Source organism: Balaenoptera physalus (genome assembly GCF_965194825.1).
Source record: "Balaenoptera physalus genome assembly, chromosome: 17".
Lineage (NCBI taxonomy): Eukaryota > Metazoa > Chordata > Mammalia > Artiodactyla > Balaenopteridae > Balaenoptera > Balaenoptera physalus.
In genome coordinates this window covers 9,068,657-9,094,147 of record NC_138895.1, presented here as the reverse complement: position 1 = coordinate 9,094,147, position 25,491 = coordinate 9,068,657, and the positions used below count along the sequence as shown (strand labels likewise).

General features: G+C 38.6%; 1 protein-coding gene across 13 annotated transcripts in view; it reads left to right on the top strand.

Moving 5' to 3' along the window:
* Positions 1-25,491, top strand: part of ASPH (aspartate beta-hydroxylase) — a 262,991-nt gene that overhangs the window by 47,018 nt on the left and 190,482 nt on the right. For 7 of the 13 annotated variants that reach the window (XM_082433632.1, XM_082433630.1, XM_082433621.1 and 4 more), the window contains 3 exons: positions 4,605-4,646; positions 18,675-18,767; positions 21,677-21,751. In XM_082433632.1, coding sequence (XP_082289758.1) covers positions 4,605-4,646; positions 18,675-18,767; positions 21,677-21,751 — 210 coding nt within the window. Of the gene's footprint in view, positions 1-4,604; positions 4,647-6,789; positions 11,421-18,674; positions 18,768-21,676; positions 21,752-25,491 lie in introns of those variants that run through there. The other 6 variants (XM_082433625.1, XM_082433628.1, XM_082433626.1 and 3 more) reach the window with 2 other exon arrangements.

The following is a 25,491-nucleotide window of genomic DNA, read 5'->3' as shown; positions in this document are numbered from 1 at the left end:
TGCATTTCCAGTTTGGAACAACCAAAGGCACTTTGAGAAATGTGCTCTGAGTTCAGATGGCCTTGTCTCCTCCGAGCTGCCCTTCCTCAGATGAAACTGCTGTTTGTCCAATTGAAAAGGTGCCGGGTTCTCTGGAATTTGGTACCAAAACAAGGAAGTGGCACTCAGGGGACTCCTTTTCTGCACTTTAGTTTCTTTCAGCTCTTATTTCCCCTGGGATGTGAGGGGTGAGGTGTAAGTCATTTGGAGAGGTGTCTTCTGGGTGCTGATCTTATTAAATCCCTGAGGCCCAGCTGCCAGCTCACTGCGTCATGCAGGTGCCTCGGACATAATGTGCTGGGCGATATCTTGCTTTTTCACCTTGTACTTGATTCTTTATTCTAGAAATTACCGCCCTGTCTTATAGAGCTGTATCCAGACGTGTAAGAAAAACTGTTTTCTCTGCTTGAATTCTGGTTTGTTTTCACTTACAGTTAGCTAGATGGGGCAAAATGTTTCCTCGTTTGGCCTGATGTTTATAACTTTGGAGTATTAGTAAAGGCAGATAGAAGCATAGACAGTTATGAATTTGAACACCTGGCAGTTATACCTTTGGGGGCTTGATACTCAGCAACCCTTTCGAAATCAGATTCTGGTCTATAAAACAAGTAAAACGTTTTCTGTGTTTTGAGCTGTGGAAATTTCTTTGATCACTATGCATATTTGGAGCACTTTTATAAAATCCAATGATGCAGACTTTATTATCACAAGTCGATTGATGGAACACTATGCTGAATTCTCTGCCTGTTATTTGTTGCGATAACTCTGTAGTACACAGGAGTAGATATTAACTAAATTGTGAACTGTCTGAAGTTGGGAGTCAGGTTAGGCTGCATTTGAATCCCTCTTCAAAGCTGAGCCCAACATAGGGTATTTATTAAATATTTGCTGGGGTTAGTCCTGGTGAGTGAGAACGTCAGGAGTTACCCATTGCATAATAAAACGCTGATTTTTTTTTAAAAACAGCTTAAATAAGTGAAAAGAATTATTGGATGTATTTTGTTTTCCAAGAGAAATGACACTTTGAAGTTCAGACAATAAACTGACCTATGCTAGCTGAGGTCTTCAGGTGATCTTTCTGCTATCTCATTTGTATTTGTGTCTGGATTTTATCTTTATTCAAGCTCTCAGTCTCTGGATGTAATCCCTTCTTAAACTTTTAGTCTTTCACTCCTCTGATGTTCTGGTCTTCCCTCATCCCCGAGGGTTGGAAGGTTTGTAGCTTCCTTTTTTCAAAAACGTCTGTGATAATACTGTTACGCCATCTATTTAAAAATGAAAAGGAAAATGGTGTAGTGTCTTGACTTGCGTTTTGCCAAGACTAGACTTACGTTCTAGAGCAAGTCTGCCTAGCTCACAGAATCTCCTCTTAGGCGTTCAGGGCCTCATCTGTAGCCAATGTTGAAATAAATTATGATGCTTCGTGCGGGCAGGAGGAAGCTTTGAAACTGAGGTTCAGAGTGACTCACGGGTCTCACCAGAGACAGTGGGAGTGACTCGGATGACCTAAGTGTGACATGACACTCAGCCGACCAGTTCTGTGACCAACTCCCTGAAAGCCTGCAGCAGCTATAGTACTTGGGTTTCTGTAACGGAGCCAGTCTTCTAAAATTGTAGTGAAACCGCAGGTCCAACCCTGATGCAGCGTTTTAATTACACACAGAACATTTCACTTTGAAACTGTGTGTGGGATAGTGGCCCTGAGGCAGGTGCCAAAATAATGTTAATGACCTTTAGGCAACTCCCTCAGGCTCTAAGGGAGGTATATAAGACCTGCTTCTTTCAAATTTCTGTATAAGGATTACCAAATAGTCAACCGAGCTATTAACAGTAATCACCTTAAAACCATCAGAATAAACATACAGGGCAAAAAAGAAGTAAACAACATGGTGATTACTTTTTTTTTTTTTTTTTGCCGTTCTCTTTGACGGTAGCCACATCCTAATGGCTTGGGTTCCATGATCATTTCTCTACTCTGCACAGCATTTCTTTACTCTGAGAAGTTTTTTGAATCGTTGTTTCCTCTCTCATCGGTCATTTTTCTAGCAGCTGACCTTTGCCCTGTGTCTGCACCTCCTGCTTCTGGCCGCCTCCGTTCTCTCTCGCTGACTCAGTTTCTCTACCCTTAGACATGCCTTTGTTTCCTAGCCCTCAAAACATACGAATGCAGATCAAATTCTTCAAACTCTTATTCCTTTTCTGCCCACTGAGAATCTTGGGAAACCCCATAGATGATCAGTTTTCTTCTAAGGAGGGAAGAGAGGCCGTGATGGGCAACCCTGGGGTTTTGCTCACCCTTCTTTCTACCTGTTTTCTCATTGTAACGTGACCGCCTCTTATACTCCTTGTAAAACTGTATATGGGACATTTACTAACTAACAGAATTCAGTAGTGTCCTCATCCTAACCCTTTGTTCATTCCTTCCTTTCTACAACTGCTACTTTGACTTTTAGAATCCTGCATTTTCTATTCATTCATTCATTCATTCATTCCCTGCATTTTCTTGACTCTCCCCTCTTTTTTTATTTACTGACGGGCTCCTGTATTACCTTCTGTTTTCCAAGTGCTGTGCTTTCTTTCCTGTTTATACTCTTTCCTTCAGAGACTGAATATGATGATTGTTGTTTAAATTATTTGTTCAGGCTTTGTCGTGTCAAAAATATTGAAAAATGATTGAATATATTCTTTAAGTTCAGAAAAGACAGCTTAGGTTGATACTTTGGAATTTTATATAGTACAGTGGCATGTTGTTAATTTGTATCACTTCAGGGATTTATACCCAAACTGGAAAAGTTGTAAATGAAGTACTTATTATCTTTTCATGTTTCTAATCAACTAATCTGATGTTGATCTAATATGTTGGCTTATTTATGTTAACTCTAGCCTTTTCATCAATATAGCTCTTTTGACTATATCATAATCGTGGAGGGGTAGGGGGATCATCTGATTCCCACAATTCTGCTTTCTAAGGGGAAATCCAGGCCTCGCCAGTCAAGAACATGCAGGAATCAGGAGGGGACATTAGCATCATTATAAGTGTATTTTAATGCTTTAGGCTAATTTCTTTTGCACACCGGATAATACCCATGTATTTAAAAGTTGTCATTACAAGAATAAGTTTGACATTTTACCTAAATAAACTTTCTTGGGGAGTGGTCCAAGATAGCATTCGGTATTACAAGGTGGTATGCTGTTTTTGCTAGCGTTTAAGAAAGAATTGGGCTTTGTCTGTGAAAAATAGTTGTTAGACACACACACTGGTTTTGGTTATGTATGCATATCAAGTAACTGGATAGATACAGATAGCCACATGGAACAGTTAATTCACGTTTCTGTTTTTAATGTAGTCATTGGTGAGATATACTAATACTTTTTTTCCAGAATGACAATGATGATATCTCAACCAAAATAAATTGCCATTCTCAAATGAACTGTCTCATTTGATGGAAGCAAATTGCCATGAACAGAGAGAGGGGAAGAGATTTAGGAGTGGAGGGTGATTCAAACAACAGAATAGGAGTAAAAAAATCTCATACTGGAAGTGGGAGTGTGATTATGGTTTTGAGAAACATACAGAGGGGGTTCCACAGTTTCCAGCAGGAATATGTGTGAAAGGGCTTAGGGGCTTTCTTGGGACACTTCAGACCTTAGTTGTAGGGTGACAGGTTGTACATGGTGCTGCCTCCACAGGGGATGAGCAGAAATCACCCTGCCTCCTACCCTGGTGTCCCCAGGAGATGGATTGGCAACCTGGAACGCCACTTTGGAAAGTTTGCTGATATGTGAGTGTGTAAAATAACATTTATGTGACCAGGAGATAGAATTGGGAACATCAGTTGGTTGGGATGCTAGGTACAGGCTGGTTGGAAAAAGTGTACGGCGAGGTATATGGTACCTGACATTTGTTAGAAGGTTAAAAATAAACACGTTATCAGAACTTTCATTTGCCTAGAGAAGAAACAGAAAGCCTTTGCAGAGTTTTTAGATGAAGAGTAAAAAAGTTAGTATATACCTCCATAATAGTATAATTCTTATTTATGTAATTTTTTATAAAGAAAGTTTGAAACTATGGGAGAAAAGCCATGGTTATTCAGACAGTAAAGAGTAAAATTCTATCAAAATATTCTATCCTTTTTTTGAGTGGCAGTGATGATTGAGTAGGGAGATAAGGTCCCCAGGTCCTTTCACCCCTGGTGCTTGTAATTGATCATCTGTGTCCAAGCAGAAGTCCACTGACATCAGGTACCACTGAGAGGGAGATGCCTGTGGTAATTAGACATCTCTAAAGCCAACAATTCTTTAAGACCTAAGGCAGGTTGTGAAGTTGATTAAATCAATGATTTTTTTAAAATGCATTTTTCGGTTATAGGTAGTGAAAGTAAGGTTCTAAAATGACGTATGAATGATAGATATTTGTATGTTGCAGGAGTGTATTTTTTTAATGGTGAATTTAAGTAAATTTGTTTAATAGTTGCATCAATTTAAACTATTTTATAGATACTTACTTTTTAATTGCCTTAATATTTTCTGTTTGTAACATATTTTCATCTTGTAAACACCAACAGAAGGACCTGGTGGGGTAGCCAAGAGAAAAACCAAGGCTAAAGGTATTTTCCATTTTTCAAATTAGCCTTGAGTGAATCAAGTTTAATGCTTGAAAATGCATGACAGTTTATAGATAATGTTTTGTAGATGCAGCTACTAATGCTAAACATTATTGCTTTTTGGTTTTGGGTGCACCTTTGGTTGTAAGTAGTTTTATCAAGGTTTCATTAAAGAGTTTTCTGCCTCGGGCCTATAATTTTAAGTAATTTCCTTTTTCAGATTACCAAAACCTCGGAACAGTCTTTAAACTACACATTAAATTTACAGTATACACATCCTATCTACCTTCTAAAACCTTTCTTTAGTCTAAATTTTTTAGTTACTGTCGGAAATAAAGATGGGTTCATCAATGATTGATTTCCTTTTTCCAAAAGCTCTGATGGTGCTGTCTTAGAGCACAATAAAAGCTAGTGGGACCAAACTTGTAGTTTTCAGTAAAATGAAAACTTAGATTTCATTATGCCGGTATAGAATTTGCTGTGTTTGATATTTTGATTCATTAAAAATTATTACACCCGTCAACCATTCTGTCTAGGCTAACAGCTTATTATTGCAGCCTTATTTTATATTCCTTTGGTTTTTCTTGTTCACTTGTAAAGATTTCTGTCCTTTAGGGAGAGGGGCATGGGGAAAGTGCATGCTTTTCTTTATAAACTTGTAATCCTCTTTTGCGTTCAAGTGCTTGGCACGTTGTATGTAGTTTGATTTTGGTGAAACATTAACAGGTGAGACTTTTACTATGTGATTTACAGGGTTTTGTGATTTGTATTTTAACTTTAAGATTAGGAAATTTTAATGTTTTAACTCTGATATCCCGCCTGAATAATTCCCGGGAAGAAAAACAGAATTTTTACCATTTTATTCTTATGTAAGTTATTACGAAATAAATGGCCAATAAAGTATAATTTGACTCCTTGATCTAGAGAGGCAAATTCAACATTAAAGATTTAATATTTTAAAAACTGTGTGCAGAGTAAGACGTGCCAGCATTGCACCAGCATCCTGCTCTTGCAGTGTGGCTTATCTATGTTACTCTGAATGGCGTTGAAGAAGAATGAGAACTTGGAGGATGGTTGATGATTTATGAATTCTATTCTGTATTTTTACAAGGTTTTAATAAAATTGTCAGGAAGAATCGAATAACATTTTGTACTCTGTGAGTTTTACATGATTCTGATGGGCAGAAACATCTTCCACGTTTTATTATACTAAAGAAATCTTTCTCTTTTTTGTTTCTGCTTAAATGCTACATTATACAGTAAACACCTTGCTTCTCTTACGATTTCTTAATGAGGAATCAAGAAGGTGAAATTCAAAGCTTTTGCTAGCAGCACTGTTCAACTTTGTTTAAAGCAGGTTGAAAGCAGCACCTCACGTGAGATTTGGAATCACCTGTATATTCCGTTTAATTGTTCTCTCTTCTGTGAGCATGGACAGCATAGATGTTGGCTTGGAGTGGCTCTGCGTAAAATAACGGGAAATATACTTAAAGGAATACTGATTTCATAATGTTGAATAGAAGCAGAAAAGAAGTTCTCCTTGTCGTCTTAGACACTGTAGATAACAAACTTAAAATTTTGTACTCATATGGAAATTGTATTTTTCTAAACTAAGAAAATTTAATGGTATTTAACTTTTCATTTGTGCGTTATATTTGTTTCCAAGGGGTGCAAGCACGGATATTTTCAGACATACTTTTTTTGTTAGCGCTAAAGACTTTTAAATTATCTTTGTACAAATACTTGCAAGCTATGGAAAATTTGTTCCTACGTTGTCAGTGTTCCTTTAATTATGTTGTCATAGCTGTGATATGTGAGTTGTTAACACTCTGTGTAAAGTGCTGCCTTTATGGCTGGACTCATTTTATTAATATTGCATGTTAACCTTGTTTTGAGGCAAATCATACTATATTGCCAGCTGGAAAAATGATGGCAAGTTTCTAGCATTTCTTTTATAGCTGATACTTTATAGAGGTTTGCATCTGTTTTTAGGCAATTTAAAACTAGTGGATGAAAGGCACTTTTTGAATGATCATTTCATGTGTGTGGGGAGATAGAAAAAAAGGCAATACTTTTGCACTAAGTTGCTATGAATTAAGAGATGACTTCAATAAACATTTTTCCCTTTAATTGGAAAACCGGAAAGTTAAAGAACTCACTAAAGAAGAGCCCAAGAAGGAAAAAGAGAAGCTTGAGTCAAGGAAGGAAAGTAAGCATGAAGAGAGAAAAAGGGGCAAGAAAGAAAAAGAGGATTACTGGAAGGAGAAGAAAATTGTGGATTCATATGTTTCCAGGAAAGAGTCTCCTAGGGTTAAAAAGGACAAAGAAAAGGAGAAAGCGGGACTAGGTAAAGGTACTAAAACCAAGGAAAATAGAAAAAAATCAACAAATATCAAGGATATTTCTGGTAAAGCGGCACCCAAAGACAAAGATGATAGAAAGGAAGGGAGAAGTTCTGCCAAACAGGCACACTTAGCAAAGGGAAGCAACCAGAAGAGAAAGAACTAAAGCTGCAGCAGCGGCATCCCAGGAAATGGTCATATTCTTCATCGTGATTTGCTGCTGAAGGGCATAGAAAACTTGGTATCGCTCTGGTTGGGGAAGATGTGTCATTTAGCCATTGACTATATTTATTGGTGCTCAGCCAAGTAAATTCTTTGAAATTGAGGTACCTGTCTCATGCTTCGAAATTTAAAAGATGAAGCTTTAAAAAAATATGTAATAAAAATATGATGTAATAACGTCTATTTTTATTAACTTATTGATCGTGCATCAGGTAAATGTATATGTATAATATGAATTGTAATGATTTATTAATACAGAATATTTTCACCGGAGTTCAGCAAGAATATTAAAATTTTAAATAGTATTTATATGCAGCGTGATTTGTAAGTTGCAGGAAGGATAAATACTCATGTAGGTAGGAGGTTATCTTCTTCTCTGTTAGCTGTTGTTTTTCTTCCCTCCTTTGCCTTCCTGCTTTCCTGCTTCCCATTCTTCTTCAGCTACCCTTTTCCTTCTCCACTTCCTTTCTCCATCCCCTTTCCTTCCCCCAGCTCTTCCCAGGGCACCTCCTCACGAAGTTGCCTGCGTGTCTCCCTCCCCAGGCCCAGCCAGCACCGTCCCCCTCCCCCCGCCCCCCTCTCAGGGGGCTGCTCCTTCCCCAGGCTCTTCCCCATTCAACTCCTTTTCATCTCTCCTCCTCGGTCTTTTACATCTCCTTTACCTCCTCTTTCACCCCCCTGTGCTGCCTCACTCGTCACCCCTCACCCTGCCTCTCCCTTTCCAACCATCCCTCCCCCACCTTCTCCTGTTGCCCAATAAATACTTAGTGTTCACTGTGTTCTGAGAATTCTAGAAACAGTCCTGGATTAAAGAATTTTATGTAGAAGAACAATTTTAGAATGCTTATTTGTGACATCTTTACAGACTCAAACTAGTTACAGAAAGGCTTTAATTATTTCAAATTAGGATATACTTTCATTTTATATCACACAATTTTTCAGTTATATTGGTGGAATGGCATATATTTTTCATATTTGATTGATCATACTTGTTTACCATTTCTAAGGAGTTGCAAATTTGAGATCAAAATTGAGTTCAGGAAACATTTAATAAAATGAAATTTCTATAAGAAATGCATTTCTACAAATGGTTTGTGCTGTTCTACATGAAGTCTTAATTCTGTAACCGTGACTGCTGGTGAAATTCAGCTACTGAATTTGAGAAGAATAACCTGATTTGTTGTAACTGAATCATAAGTGCTGCCACAAAATTTTTATTTTATTTTTGAAATAATTCTTCACCTTTTTCTTTGAAGAGCCTTTAAAAACAGAGATTTTGGCCCAATTAAAGATATTTCAAATCAGAAATGAGTAAGCGTTAAGTGCAAAATTTTCTAAAAGTATTGTGTTTTTTGTTTTTTTAATATGCTGGCACCTTTTACTGCTTAAAATCAAACACCTGTACATTTAGTTACAAAAATTCCAACAGACATAATAAAATTATCCAGCAAGGGGGCAGGCCTAGAGAATATCTAGTCTAATATCTCTAATCCAATCCTATCATTCTGTTGTTTAAAAACTGAGTCCCAAAGAAATTGTCACATGGGTTAACTTGGGGCTTCATATGTTGATCAGTCCGGATTTTATTATTTTTATAGTTTGATTATAGGAGCACAGTAAACCTCAGTGAATTTTATGGCTCATGTGGTGGCAAATACAGAGGCACTGGCTTGAGGTGAATAGATCCCAAGTACAGACCTGTAATCAGCTGTTTCTTCCTAGCTCTCTTCTCAAATCTTGACTCTGCTGATTTCTACTTGACTTTATTCTATATGGAGGTGCTACCACTTGATGAGGAGGGTGGCCCTCCGGGGGCCCCAGACACATTTTTCTAGTTTAGCCATCCTTGTACAAAGTTGCAGTTTTTTGGGCTGGCCCTGGGAGAAAAGTCCTGGGAGATTCTGGCTGTCCTGGTTAGGCCTGGAAGCATCTGTGACCATTCCTGTAGTCGGGGACAGGCTAGCTCCTGTGCACAAAGCTTTGGGTATGGGTTGAGGGGTTCCCTCTCAAACCACATGAAATGCTTCCTGCAGGAAAGGGCTTCTGGGAGAAGAAGAGGGAGACTCTGAGAACTGGACAGAACGAGAAGCAAAACTATATCCACCGACCATATAAAATTACAATCTTTAAAAAATATATCCTGATGTTAGGTCTTGCTAAGATAAATAGATTGAGTTTTTAAATTTATGTTTCAAATTTTAAGTGTTAATTTCTGTACAGATAACTTTTTTTTTTCTCCCTTGTAGAGAAGGGCAGCAAATTATAATGACCTTTACTGAGGGCATTCTAATAATTTTTACCTTGGTTTTTGAAGGACAGTCAATGGCTGTAGGGCATAAAGTACATAAATGCTAAATTCTAAGAAATTAGTGAAAAAAATTTAGACTAACCCTAATCAGCGTAAGCATATAAACATTATCTGTTGCTATTTAATAAAGCACCTGGAAATATTTTAGTTCTATCATTGAGTTTCCCTTTGAATAGCAACTCAAGAATTGAAACTCCTGTCCTAAAATATTAAAAATATTTCAAGAGCTCTTGAGAACTGGGAATTGGCTTACTTTCTTTTTTTTCTTTCCTTCCATTTTCTTCAGTAAATAAAGGTTTCAACTGAATTTTATTGAAGTTGAGGCGACACTTTACTCAGATGCATTGGCCCTTACTGTTCACCTAAAAAACTTAGTGGAAATATGCTTTTGGTCATGATTAATGGGTTAAAATTATACTTGCTTTCTCAGTTTTACTTACTTTTTTATTCGGTGTGTAGTTATTTCTATATTCTGCTGCTTCATATTGTTATGTAAGGATAATTAAAACCAGAAAGGTCACCTTTTTGAAATGTCAATGAAAAACAGGGACAAAAATTATATAACTTGAAGTAGTTGGGAGTCAGAAAAAGTCCTGAAAAGTGAAAATTAAATACTGAGTATAAATGTATTTTGTTATATCACTAACATTACTTAAGCTACACTAAGAGATGATGCATAGAATTCTAAAAAATGACATTCTTGGCATAATTTTCCCTTGTATGATAACATTTCCCATGTGAGTAGCAGTCATCGTAAAGACGGTCAGTTTTACAAAAATATTTGAGAGCTTATCAGTTTTTCCAGGAATCTGTTATCCTATAGTGTTCAGAATACTTTCTTTGGAAGAACTTTATAATCATTGATATTTTTCCTTCAGTTGTGGTGTGTAATTTCTGTGTTTCATTGGTTAATGGCTTTGTGTGTGAATTTCAATTATTTCTAACATCGCTTGTAATCAACTATTTGCAATCTTATTTTTTTCAAGATTTTCAGTTTTACTTTATGGATGATTTGCATTGTGTATAGGCGGTCCCACAGCATTTCAAAATGAGGGAGAGACTGGTAAAGAAATTGACATAAATCTGTTAGCATGAAAGTTTGAATTAATCCCGGGGAATTAATTCTGCCAGAGATTGGCTCATAGTATTTTGTAGTGTTATGGCCTGTGTAGCCATCCAACTTTGTAACTTCAGAGGTTCTCATAATGATTACTTGGGTAATAAGGACTCCCTGTATATACTTCCATTAGAAAACAAAGAAAGATAGCAAACAAGTATGATTTTAAATGTTAATGGTTTGGGAATTCCCTGGCGGTCCAGTGGTTAGGACTCTGTGCTTCACTGCAGGGGGCACGGGTTCCATCCCTGGATGGGGAAGTGAGGTCCCACATGCCGCATGGCCAAAGGCAACAAAATTTTTTTAGTGATTTAAGTTAACTGTAAATGTCATTTTCCATGAAATGGGTCTGCTGATTTAGTCTGTGTCTCCAGACTTTTATTCCTTTCTCCTGTGTCTTCCACTGTTCCTTCTGTTAATGCCCATTGGTAACAATTCTCCAAATCGGTTACTCAGTTCAGTATAAAATGCATCTTGGAAATGCTGGTTTTTCTCTCCTTTCCCTCAAGGTGGTTGTGCATGCGTGGCTGGTACGTTGTTAGCACTCGTGCTTCCCTTTCTTTTGTCAGAATGATGGTAATAATTCTACCAAGTTGTTTCAGTCAGTTGTTAAAAGATTGGAAACACTGTGGCTATGATTCCCACTCCTTTTATCAACAGATTGTGAGACAAACAGTTAAGTTCTTTATTCTTTGTAACTAATGTATCATTGTAAAATGGGTGTACTGGGTCCTACTTTGTTTTACTGAGATCATTGAGCGGGCAAATAAAAGTAATTCTAAATGTTACATATGTATAAAACTGCAAGAATGCTTAGTTATTTAAAGGATACTGCTACAACATGGAAACACAAGATGTGAAATGTAAAGGCTAGAAAAAAGTTATGAAGAAATAAAGTGTAGTCTTAAGTATACGGTATAATTAAGAAATTTCATACCCAGTCTAAGTGTGAAAAACTTACTTACAAGTTTGCTTTGTACCCAGAACACATTTTTCCATAGAAGCGATTTTATGGTCTTTAGAGGTTTTCTATCCAGTCCACAAAAACCTATTCAATTCCTAATTTCCAGTTCTGCAAGTCTCAGTGTAACTATGTTTCTATGGAAAAAGCATTCATCATTCTTCCTCAGGATATTAGGAACACGTTTAGCTTTACTTCTAAGTATTTTCCAGAATTCTTCTGGTTACATGTGTGAATCCATTCCAATTAGCTTACGTGGACCAAAAACACTGATTGGCTCACATGACCGTAAAGCCCAGGGGCAGTTGTGGGTTTTGTCCTTTGGTTGTGCTAGCTCTGGGTGCTCAGACAGTGGTCTGGACCTCTCTCTCCATCTTTGGACTCTCTCAGGAGGTGGCCTTCCTTCTCAGGTAGCCTGGAGTCCCCTGTGCTCCTATTTATTCCTAATTCTTACAGAATGGGGGATGGGGTAACCAAGCTGTGACTGCAAGACCAAGGGCATGTGAGTGCCACCCTTAAAACTGGGATGATGGAGAACTGGTCCCTCAACGAAATGAGTGCGCTTTTACTGGGAGAAGGGGGGCTAGGTGCAGGGCAGGCCACGCAGTGAATATTTATACCCTGTATTTCATCCGCACCAAAGGCAGGCACTTTCTGGAATTGTTTTCCCCTTCTCTCCTCCTCACCCCATGCCTCCTGCTGCCGCCCAGATATGAAGGGTTGAATGGGATGAGCCTGAATGGGTATCTCAGAGTTAGAGCCCTGGGAACAGAGAGAACTCATCCCAACCCTTGGTCAACAATAACTTTAGGCAGTTAGAGGAATGTAAGAGAACATTGCCATTTGATAAATACTGCCATTTAGTTACCGGGTGAATTAGTTTATTTTGTTAAGCTCTTTACATTTTCCCCTGGTTCTATCTAAAGAGAAAGTGTTTGTTCTTAGGAAACTGAAGGGTGAGTATTACATAGCAGACCCAGAAGGCTTATTCTCATGCAAATCTTGTTTGGGGGTACTTGGAAAAAGTCCTCAGTAACAATCTTTAGTGTCAGGCCCTACCTTCTCCATTTGCCTGAGGATAAAACCACATGAACTAGGTGTTTATTACTGGTTTTCGATGTCATTTTTACGTAGAAATCAATTTCTGCAAAAGCTTCCATTTTCTAAGCCCTACAGAGCAGAAAATCATCTATTTTTCTTTGGTCTCATTTCATACCTCATTTGATTTCACTTCATGTATGTATTTATCACTCTTAAGCATCTATCCATCATAGAGGTCTGTCTGTCACTTACTTCTTCCTTGCCTCAAATATTTCTTCTCAAAGAGATTAGAGGAAGGCATATACTTAAAGTTTCTGTGTTGTTTTTGATAATGAAATAAAGACCCACATGCTGTGTCATCTCTATTTCCCACTTATTGATTCGTTGAAGAAATATTCAGAGTATCTGCAGTGTATTGGGGGCTGTTCTAGGCCCTGCGGATACAGTCCCTACAATGAAATGCTCTGAGCTAAACCGGGGATGGAGAAAAAATAAACTGGACTATTGCCTGTCCTGCCCACTTCCCCTCTGCGTACAACATGCTCCCACTGTGTGGTGGGCTGCCTTCTGCCTCTCTCGCAGTATCCAGCTAAGTCATCACATCTGTCCTCACGTTCTCTGATCCTCCCAGGTGGTTGGATTGTGTTCCTTCCAATTATCATGCTCTTCACTTTGCTTCATTCCGGGACTTTGTTATTAGACTATGATTTATGTCCGGTACCTATCATAGTAACTGACATTAACAGTCATTCAATAGATGTTTATTGAATGGTTAACATATAAAGTAGATAATTAAAGTATATTTCAGGTCTGTATACACTGTTAGTAATATTAGAAAGGTGAAAAATGTTTAAAAAATTTTTTTAAGGAAAAACCCGGAAGCTTTTTCAGTAATTGTTTTAACCACCTTGTAAGTTGCCTTAAGCTTTGTTCATGTTGTTGTGTGTATGTGTGCAAGGCAGGCGGGAGGGAGAGGTAGATTTGTTTCTTTAGAAGAAATAAAGGAAAACATTAACTGATGGGGAAAATGTGTATTTTCTGGGTTTAAATTATCTCATTTAATTCTTAAAAGCCTTCTAATGACTTACTATTTTATCCGCCTTCCATACTTGTGGAGACCAAAGTTGTAGCAGTGGGAATGTGTTCAAGATGGGATTCAAATGGAATTCAAAGGCAGCCCTCTTGGCTGATGTTCCTAAGCTCCTACACATGATCTCCTGTTGTGAGATGTTAAACTGAGTCTACTCCAACCCCATCTTTGTGGAGTCCCTCCATTGGTCCTGAAACCAGGCTCTTAGGAATCTTTTTGGCAGTGTTTAATTCTTTTGAGATTTATGTCATCCTCTTCCTGAAGCCTGTCTGTCCGCCTTGGGTCATGTGAAAATGATTTGAATCTGGAATGGCTCTTAACTGCATGTCAGGGAAGCTCTTATAGTTCCTGGCAGTAGGGCTGCTCTTGGGATACCTGCCAAGATTGTACCTGCTGATTATACAAGCGAAGAACAACAGCAAGGATTAGCATGGCAAATTAGTACGTGTGCCTTTCTGGTTTATTGATTTCCCAGAATATTTCTCAAGTTTCGTGTACCGGTTAGGGCTGTTCTTGGGGTATATTGATTTATACCCCAGTCTAACATGTTAGACTGCTTGCATCTGAGACAGCAGCAGCCCCGAGCACTTGCCTGCAAGAATCGCAGCAGCTGGAGTAACCTGGATGGGTAAGATCAAACTTTTTATTCCTCTGTATGCCACTGAATTAGTAAATCAAAGATTGAGAAGCTAATTTTTAAAATGTCTTAACTTTTATGGGCTAAGATTGTGAGAGCCTATGAAGCATCATACTATGTATAATCCTTACTGGCCCACATTTTGTTGAGAAAGCAGTTTGTATATGATTCTTACGAAAAGCGAATCCTTCACTCTCATTCAGAGTACGAGCCGGGTGTCTGGGACCTTTCTTTCTTTTTTTTTTTTTTTTAAAGATTTTTTTTTTTTTTTGATGTGGACCATTTTTAAAGTCTTTATTGAATTTGTTACAATATTGCTTCCGTTATTTGTTTTTGGTTGTTTGGCTGCAAGGCATGTGGGATCTTAGCTCCCTGACCGGGGATTGAACCCTCACCCCCTGCATGGGAAGACAAAGTCTTAACCACTGGACTGCCAGGGAAGTCCCATGTCCAGGACCTTTCTGATCCTCAGGCCCGTGCTCTCCAGCTGTGTTGGCCACCTGGCCGTTCTTCACTCCTGGCACCCTCCCTGCTGAGGAATTTTGTACTTGCTGGTCCAGAGCTTTACCTGGAGACTCCTCCCCGGTGTAAGTCACAGGGCCACATCCCTGATGTCCTTCAGGAATCTGTTCCAGTCTTTTCCGCGAGTCCTTTCCTCATCAGTTCATTGTAAATAGTCCCACCCCCTTTCCCTAAGGGCCTGCCACTTTCCCCATGTGCTATACTCTAAAGAGTTCATGTTTCTTATCTTTTTAATTGATCCCTTCCTATGGCGGGTAGGGGTTTTGTGTGTTGCTTTTCTATAGAACAATGCTTTGCATTAGTGGGTGCTAAATATTTGTTGAATGAATGAATGTAATATGCAATTTAGTAACTTTTAAAATGTTATATATTTATGGGAAGAAAATCCACTTATTCTTTCCCGTTATGGTCAGGTGTAGTTGTGTAGTAGTGAATGAAGTAAGCTGATATTGGGCTAGAGTAATTGTATCAGGTAATTAAATTTGCTATGAATGGTTGATTTAAAGTGCTCATTTCATTTACTTTTTATAACTTCATTTTTTAATTACAATTGGAAGAAAATTTATACATTTATTAAATGTAAACATTAAAAAAAATTTTTCCGTATTTGTCTCATGTGCTCAAAGAACTAAAAACAAGGTGTGTTTTAAGGGAACTAGTTGGTTTTCCAAATCATGCAGGAGCTGTCATGGTTGACGTGCAACGTTCATTCAGCCCTAGATAATCACTGTCAAACAACTGTGGTCGTCCTCCTGCTCTTGCCAGTTTAGGAATGGAAGTGGGTTCTGGTTCTGACTATTAAAACTGAAAGGGAAGAATGGTGAGAAGTTCCAGGAAAGACTTCCTCAAGCCTAAGAGAAGCAGAACAAGAGGTGGTCCTTTGCTTCTGGACATCGTCTTGTCTGAAAGAGGAGCTTGCAGCTGGGAGAGCCCGGATTGCCGCCCTGAAGACAAAGCCAGGGCTGAGAGCCAGCCGACCTGCTGTTAAATAATAAATTTCCTTCTTGCTCAAGCCAGTGTGAGTCGGTGTTTTGTTGTTTGCAGTCACATCGACATCAGAACCGATACATTCATTTCATAACCTGATGTTGAAGATTTATTTCGGAGCTGTATCCTTGCCATGTGTACCTCATAATAAATCCAATTTGAAAACCTTTCCTTTGCCTTATTTTATTTATTTTTCTTGTTTAATTTTTGTTTACTTTTTGCCTAAAATCTTGTATGAGACATGGATTTACCACTATTTTCTGGGGAATACTTCATGGATTCATGGATTAAAATGGACTTGGGTAACAAAAAATCTTGGAAACATCACAGTAAAAGCTTCCATATAGGTTATCAAAACAATAAGAATTATTCTAAAATGTGTTTTTGTTAAATATTAGGAAGTTTATAAGGGTCTGGGGAAAGAGATGTGTTAATGTGATCTTCAGCTTCTTTGAAGTTTACAAAATAGTTTATTTTTGCACTGATTTCACCTCTGGAAAATAGCTGTGACCAGGTATTAGTACATTTACAATTCAGCTGCTGCTTTGGACAGAAAAGAAAACTACTCAGTATTTTCTCTTGTTATGCGCTTTTGCTTTCTCCTGTTGTTTTTCACGTTTTACAGTGTCAATTTTAGAGACCAATAACTCCCAGCTGATTTAGAGAAAGCTGTTTATTAGGGGCATTGTGGGTCTGAATATTGATGTACTAGTTGTTTTCAAGCACTTTTAGGATCAAAATTTTTTTCAAATGAAACTTTTCTCGGAATCCAGTAAGAACGGGATTTTCAGGCAGCTTAAATCTTTATTGTTTGATGGGGGAATATTTTACTGCTTATCGAACCCATGGAGCACAGTTTTGAAAGCCTGCTACAGATGGGATTAGTGAAGAATGACCCTGTAATTTTTCATCCAAACTGAGATGCTTTTGAGAGTGAAGTCATTATACCAGGACAAAAGACAAACCGGACCGTCCGGGCAAATTAGGCTTGTGGTACTGAAATGGTGGATGCCGCTAGAGCACAAATAGGCATCTCGTTGGTAAATAGTAGCAGGGAAATTGATGTGAGTCCCCCTTGCCTCCTCTACAGCCCTAAGCCTCGCTGGTGCAGCTATAGCCTTGGCCCTGCAGAGAGTCTGCAGCCCTTTAAAGAGCAGAGCAGTCACACAGGGGGTGTGCTCAGCCCTTTTGCAGCAGTTTATTGAGCACCTGCTATGTACCAGGTGTTTTCTGAGATGCTGAGAGTGCAAAGATAAATGACTTGATAATGAAGACTCAAAGTTTAGCCTGTTCATTCAGCAAAACTTGGCCGTGAGAAGGTCCATACCTGTTCCAGTAACAGTTAAGAGACGTAAGCATGGGTTATTTAAGTGGAAAAGGGCATGGGAATTTTCAGCCCTGAATTTGGAATTTGAAATGAGATGTTTTAATAAGCCTTCATCCCTTACCCCCATGCCCTGAAAGTGAATTACAATTAGGATCTGTGCCTATGTTTGTATGCTTTCTCAGGAATCTCTAGTTAGGAGTAGAACACGACTGTATGTATTGGTGTTTGTTTTCTAACGTTAGGTTTTTTGGGTAAGTCGTATCAGAAATAAGTAACTAGAGGAAATATAAATGATGAGGTGGGATCCTGTGAATCTGTTTCAGTGTCTTTTTAGGATCTGGGAGAGGATGGTGGGAGGGTGTTTTTGTCAGTGGGAGAAAAATGAAGAGCTATAGAAAAGGGAACAATAAGGGAAAATATAAAGAACCGAAACAGAAGAGTAAGTGACATTGAAATGAGGATTTTCCAGACTGCAATAGTATATCTCCAATGAGTTGTATAAAGCTGCGTAAGATTAGAAAAGGCCTCTCAGTTCTGTCCTGACCTTTTCATTCCAGCTATTGACATGCAGAACACACGCTCTATAGTAGCTACTCTTGGTTCAAGATTCTCGGTGGGGTAGCGAAGAGCCCAGGGTTTGGTAAATGGAATTGTCAGGCTCATGACAGTCTAATTTAGTTTTCTAAATAGTTGTATTTAATTGAGGATGTATTTTAATGTGCTACATATAAAATATCAAAGAACTAGCAGTATAATAGATTTTAGACCAGCATTGACTTTAAAAATCATCTTTCATGTTAATTTACCCTGATGTCTTATCTTCCTTAAGACAAAAAAGGAAAAACATAACTTTTTTTTCCGTATTTTTTTATGGAATAATATTGCTCATAAATGTTACCTTTAGAAGATTGTATATAGTGACTTATGTATTATTTCCTCTCATATTTAACTATAGTTTTCAAGAAGAAGAATTAATTATATATAAATCAAAATATGGAGTGCATGCAAATAACAGTAGAAGGTTCCAGAGTATCTTAATTGTCTTATTGCTGAATTCGGAGTCCAAGAGTTAGAAGTTAATTAGTCCCTTACGAACACGAGAGGAGATTGAACTCATACTGAATTTTCTTTTGGCAAGTTCAGATATGACTTTTTATTTTACTTTGCTTATTGTTTTTGTGACTATATTTTAGAGATTTGTGAAGATTCAAACAATGATTTATTATTATTTTTTAAATGAAAAGTGAATTTAGGCAAAGAGATGTTAAAGGCCCAGGTGAAGTTAAAGAACAAACTATTTTCCTACTTCAGTTTTTAAGCATATCAACATTTTCATGTAATATAAAGTCTTGGAAACTTTGAATTACTGGCAGTATTGATGAAGTGTTTGGAAACATTATTTTACTTGGTTTAACATGTCAAAAATTTTTTTAAAAAGAAAAAAAACCTGAAGTTAACTTTGTGAATAAAAATGCAGGCCTTAAAGAAAGATCTGCTCCAAAGCCAACAGTCCCACCAGAAGAGGCCGAGCCGTACCCTTGGCTGCAGGATCAGGTTCTGGAGGGGCCAGGTAAGCTTTCCTCTAATTCTGATTGGATGCACCTCAGCTGCCAGGTGTCCCAGGTAGCACTTTCCACAGTCATGTTTTACCCATCATTTTGTTTCACAATGTTTGCAGAATAATGAAATGCTTTCTCTTCTTGTCTTCTGAAATTTTATAGTGAACTCTATTCTTTTCTAGAAAAAGTTTATACAGGATCGTTGTAATTTTTGAGATCAAGAATCCAAGGCACAGGAGGTTTCTCCTTGTCTGAACATAGTTAGAAACATTGTGAACTAAATGCCATGTTTCTTGATTCCAAGTCCAGGACTACTGTGCCATAGTACATTGAAAGTAAAATTACACACGTACTGTACACTAGTTTGGTCACATTATTTAATAGAGTAGGTCTACTGTGTTTCCAGTCTATTTAACATGAGTCTCCTGTCTACAACAAAAGACTTCTCAGGCCTCCGTGTGATCCTCTGTGAAGCCTGTTTTACATCTGCATGAATTCATAGCTCATTTCAAGTGTTTCCTCAGTCACTCAAGGGCCTCTGACCCATAGGATGAAAACTCCTGAAGTCTCTTAATAAATTGGTAAATGAAATTTGGTTCCATTACTATCATTTCCTATTCGTGCTTTGATTTTTGTTGCAAAGTACTATTTAATTTCTGTACATTTTTCATTTACCCAGTAGTTCTCAAAAATTTGGTTTCATTTTGCCACCTATTGGAAGTGTTAGGTATGACACTGCATATTTACTGACAACTTTATTGCTGAGTCCAGATGGTATCAATACTTGGGCTGACTTTATCACTAGGTACTGGTGAATACTATTTGATTTACCTTCCTTCCTTTTAATAAAAATCAGTATGTTGCTCTTATTTTTTGTTGTTGCTCAAATAATCCCAGGAGAATTTCCTGTCTCTCCCATTCCTGTAGAATTGCTGTAATCATACCATGGCTTCAGAGCAAGAGTGATGTTTTTCTTTTTTTTTTTAAGTTTTATAATTTGAATGTATATTTGGATTTAGCACTTCAATTTTACTTTGTACTAGATTAATTTATGATTTTTAAAAATCTTGGTTTTCAAAGCTGCTACTTACTCCAAAATGTACTATTTGCTTTCTCTCCTCCTTTTTTTATTCTTTGTTCATATTACTCTTTGCATATTACTGATAACTTGTCCTCCTAAGTCCTTCAGTTTGTTATCACCTCATATCCTTTTCAACTTCTTGGTGATATTTGATTTAGTTTAAACGTTGCCTTCTCAACCTTCCTCTTACCTAGGTCTTTACCTTCTGTCTTCTCTGACTACCCACCTATTCTATAAACAGAGGTACATATCTTTCATTAAAATACAATGAAGTAACCACCCCTTTGATCCCTATAGTTCTCTCCATCTGCCCTTCAGTCTCTCTCCTGGTTGTACTAGCTACACTTTTGAAAGAAGAATTTGCAGTTGCTTTTTTGCCTTATTTACGCTTAGTTTTTAACTCACTGCAGCCTGGTGTTTTTTGTTTTTGTTTTGTTTTTTGCCTTTACTCACCTTCCCCAGGGGAAAGGAGGGGCATCAGAGACTCGTGGAAAGATGAAACAGCATGGCGCAGTCACCAAGTTCTAAGCCAGTGCTGGTAGCAGATGATTTTAGAGAGGCATGTGAAGGCTAGATTGTGGAGGTCTTGCATTTCCTTCTGGGGCTTCAAGGAACTTAGATTTTCATCTGTTCAGGCAAAGGAAGCCATTGAAGGGTTTAAGCAGAGGAACAGAGTGCCAATCTCTACTTCTCTTTACTCACATTATATTTTCTGTGGTTGGTGCTGTCAGCAGTTGTAAAACTGGGAACTCTGCTAGGAAGCTATCGTGGGCATTGTGTGAGGGAAGAACAGAGATTGGGAAGGTCTCCTATAATTCTGTGAGAATATGTATAAAAGTAGTCTGTGAAATATAAACATCTATAAAAATAGAAGGCACTCTGTGCTTTAGAAATGGTTTTGTAGTATAATTAGCATAGTAGAGTCTTACACTTTTTTTCAATCTGAAGTTCAGATTAACTTATTCTGTTTTTGTCACTGAAGATCAGTTTGTCAGTATAACTGATGTCGTTGGCATTATCTCATGTGATGGCATTCATGATACTACGTCTGGTGCTACTTCTATTTAGTGAACATAGATGATGTCTGTTAGACAGAAAATTTGTAATAGTGTCAATGTAATTATAGCTTCTTGTTTGTTGTATGATGTTGCAATAAGCCTGATAATCCGATAAGCACCCCAGTGTAGTCGCAATGTCATTACTAATGTTGTTCACATCTGTAATTTACATTGTGACAGATGTGACTGTCAGATGAGGTTCTCCAAAGCTGAGAGGATTGTCTTGTAAGGTCTTCTACTCTCGCTTCCTGACGCCTTCTGGGAGCGGGCAGCCATCCATCCCAGCATCCCAGCCCTCACACCAGCCGGGGAGCCCTTTCTCCTGACTATTGGGAAAGACAGTGGTTGACCATGTACTTTAATTTTATTGACCTCTTCTTCCGCATTTTGTCTTTATTTCCCAGTACTTCCTTTTCTGAAAGCTTTGCCCTTCCCATTTGCTTTTTCTATCGTTAGTGTGAATTTTGTTAACTAGAAACTGAAATAATTTTGCTCTGAGTGAGGTTTTTTTTTTTTTAAAGAGAAATCTGAATCCGAGTTAGTTTCCTGTGTTTTAAAATCTTATGAAGTCGTTTAGCATTTATATCTGCTGTCAAAATAAACCCAACTTTAAATATCTACCATATTTGCCAACATAAAAAAAGGGCTAAGCTGATAGGAAAAGGGTACATAGTTGATTAGTCCAATATATTCATTGTAATGTGTATATGTGGAGGCCATATTTCCTGTTCTACGTTAATGTCTAGATTTTTTCTACTTAGTTATGTTTTAATTATTTTAGGGCCTCAGAATATTGAAGATGAAGTACAAGAACAAGTTCAGTCACTTCTTGATGAAACGGTATACGCAGAACATGGTATGAATTAAAATCTATGTTTCATGCATTACTAAAATAATGGTTAATTACCTAAAATGACTTGGACATTATTTTGAAATTTAAATAATAATTAAGTGGGCTTTTTAAAAAGCTATTGGAGGACAAGTATTTCTAAAATAACACTACACTCATTTTATTTTACCCCATTTTATTGTTAAGAGAATAAGCAAACAGAGACCAGTGGTACATCCAGAACAAATACATCAGCAACCGGGAGGAGGGGAATAGAACAGAACCAAGGGAGCTGTAATGGGCTCTCCTGGAGCTGTCTTCAGCCCTCAAATTATACTGAATGCTTGGGTGGCCGCCAAAGCAAAAAAGGGGAAACTTTAAATTATGTAAGTCATATTACTAGAGAAGAAGTAAACATGCTGTTTACTTAAAGAATCTAAAAAGTTTCTTATGTTAAGTTCTGTACAGAGAATATTAAATGATACTATAGAAACCAGTGTTTTTAAGATTTTATAAGACTGTTTCTTGAAGCATCTGTTGATAAAAGCACAGAATATAACCCCGAAATGTAACAGAAGGATTTTGAAGAGGGCAGAACACATGGTATCCGGATACTTCCAGTGGTCTGGTGTGAGCTGAAGGTAGTCCTGGAGGAAAAAAATAATGTTTCTTAAAAACAAACAGAATTCCCTATCATTTAACTTGGGCTTTTGCAGGCCAGCTAAAGTATCTTATTCAGTCTTAGGTATTTTGGAGTTCAATGTAAAGCATCCCACCCAGCTCCATCTGTGCTCCTTTGGGGAGACCAGCTTTGCCTGAGTTGTAGGTTTTTGCCCTGGGCTGCTAGGGGTCTAGGAGCCTGTGTCCTTTGATTACCAGTTTCTTCTCAGCTAGAAAAGCTACTTCACCTGAGCATATCTGCCTGTATAAGCAAACGCAGGCTTTCCCGTCCTATATCTTTTTTAATTTTTTATTTTAACCTAACACAAGGCTGATGCAATCTCAATACATGATTGATTTCAGTATGTCGAGGTAAGTGCTGTGATGGTGAAACACGTGATGCTATGTGGGGTTAGCAGAGGCTTCCTGGAGAAAATGACATACTGATGTAGGAGCTGGAGAATGGTGTGCTTTGCCAGGCGAATGCTATTAGTAAAGAGTAATGTTTAAGCAAAGGGCATGGCATGTGTGAAAGTCCAGAGGCCAAAAGGGTCTTAACGGAGGTGGAGAGATGAAGGGAAGGATATTTTTACTTGATTCTAAGAGGAGTTGGAACCATTGGAGGGTGTGAAGGAGTGTTGTGTATTCTGTCAGCGTGAAAAATAAGGTGAAGGAGATGTCAGCAGGGAGATCAGACGGGAGGTGGTACCGGTGACACAAGTGAGTCGAGATGGTTGGTCAAGCTAAATTTCACCAAAGGTTCCAAAGGTAGGGGAAGAAGGAAGTGAAAGGTGTGGTAGACATTTAGGTGGGTGGGTGCAGGATGCCAGACAGAGGAGAGAGAAATCCAGGCTAGCACTGGATTGTGTTCCTTGGACCTCTTCTTTATCAAGACTTTCTCCTTGGAAAATCACAGACCATGACTTTAAATATTATTTAAATATTAAATATTGCTTCTGAATAAAGATCTACAGCCCTGATCGCTCACCTAAGCTCCTGGATTATCTAACTGCATATTCTTATCTCTATTTGTATGTTTTATGGGTATCTCAGACTTAAAATGTTCCTAAAACTGAATTCTTGATTCCTCTCCATCTCACAGCTCCCCTGCTCACCTGCAAAAATGTTTTACTCTTATTCTAGTCTTTAGTTAATGGTCTCCCTATCCACTTAGTTGCTTAAGCTAGCATCCTGGGAGTTTTCCTTGATTTCTCTCTCCTCTTCTCCCCTCACATGTAATCCATCAGCCGATCCCTTCAGCTTTGCCTCCAAAACGTATTTTGACTTCTGCCATGTGTCAGTTACCACCATCCCCTCTTCCCATCCACTTGGGCCCCTGTTTCCATCTTTGCTTCTCTACACCCCCTGTTTGATGTGGCCAAGCCCACTGTGCCTTGTCTGGGCCTGGTCTCTCTCTCCCCTTGGTCACTTTTCTCTAGCTCAACTGGCCTTCCCTTCTTTCTTTGTCATTGCCAGGCCTGTCCCTACCGCGGGGCCTTTAACTTGCTCTCTCTTCTGTTAGTGTGTGCGTGTGTGTGTTCCAGTCTTCACATCTTATCAGACCAAACTTGGCCTCCCTGACACCGTCTCTAGAGTAGACTCTCTGTCCCTGTTATTCTGTATTTCATTGTCAGGTTTGGGTCCTGCAGTTGCATTTATGAGCTGTGTGGCTTTAGTCAAGTTCCTCAAGCCCTTCATCCTTCAAAGTGGGATAATTGCTACCTCATAGAGTTGGTGCAGCAGCTGCAAGAGGGCATGGCAGTGCCTCCGGTGAGGTCTAGCAAACTCTCAGGAGACTGTTTTCCTCATGGCAGGCTGTCCCTGGGCCGTGGAGACTCACAGACAGTGTACGGTGCTCGGTTGGTTTCCCTATGAGAGCAGGGGTTTCCATTGAGTAGATGGCTGAAAGAGCTCAGTCCCGCTCACATGAAAACTGTAAAATTAGACTGAGTAAATGAGAGTGAGGGAAAAGGAACATAGCAAGAAGAAAAGAAGAAAAAGAGTTGTACGGTTAGTGACAGGAAGAATTGGTGACTGGTTTGCTGAGAAGCAGAAGATCTCAACTGAGGAGAAACAAGATAGCAGGCTGTGATGAGAAGACAGAAGACAAACAAATAGTGTCAACAGAAAAGGGCCTGATAGTCCAGTAACACCTGAGAGCATCCCTGGGCCACACCAGAAGTAAAGTGACTAAGGACAGTGTCCTGCAGTGTGGTGGGGGGCAGTTCTGTAGCAGTAGAAGTAGTAGTATTGTTATTACTGAGATGATGATGGTAAAAATATTAACGACAGCAGAAGCAGCACAGCAGCAATAAAACCTAAATACTTCTTATGGGCCAGGCTTTTTTCTAAGTGCTTCAGTCCTCACAACGATGCTGTGAGTAGGTACTCTTACTATTTCTTTTTTATGGAAGAGAAATCTTAGGCACAGAGTCATTAAGTAACTCTCCCAGGGTCACACAGCTGGTCTAGAGACAGACCTAGATATGGAGTCAGATATCCCAGACCGCACACTCCTAGAGCAATACTGCACTGCACACCTAAGTCTAGTTCCCTTGAGTTCTCACGTTAGAGGGCTGCATCCAGAGCGTCCTCTGCTTGAGGCCGTGGCAAGTTACGACCGGGAGAATGTCTTACACCACGACGACAAGCTAACCCATGTGGCAGTGGAGTGATGCAGCATGTCCAGCATCTTCACAAGAGAAGCAGAATGGTTCAGTGTATCGTGACAGTCTCAGAAGAGAAAATGAGCATCTTAGCATAACTTAAAGGCTAAACATAGGAACCTTTAGAAGCAAAGTAAAATGCAGCTGAACCAGTGCGGATGAGCTGGCATACGGTTTAGCTGGTGGCCTGATGTTCTTTGTAATAGAATATTTGCAGAGAGTTACTTAAGATTGTTACATGGAATTTTACGTCAGTTCTCAGTGGAAGGTCGCAAGGTGACCTTCCCTCTGACCTAGTGATAATTAAAGAGGCAAATATAGTAAGAATTCTGAATTCATTTATTCACTTATTAAATATGTATTGAGAACTTCCTATGGCTTAGTCATGGCCCCAGGGGCTGGGCATACATAGTCGCCAAAATATGTGAGGTCCCTGTCCTT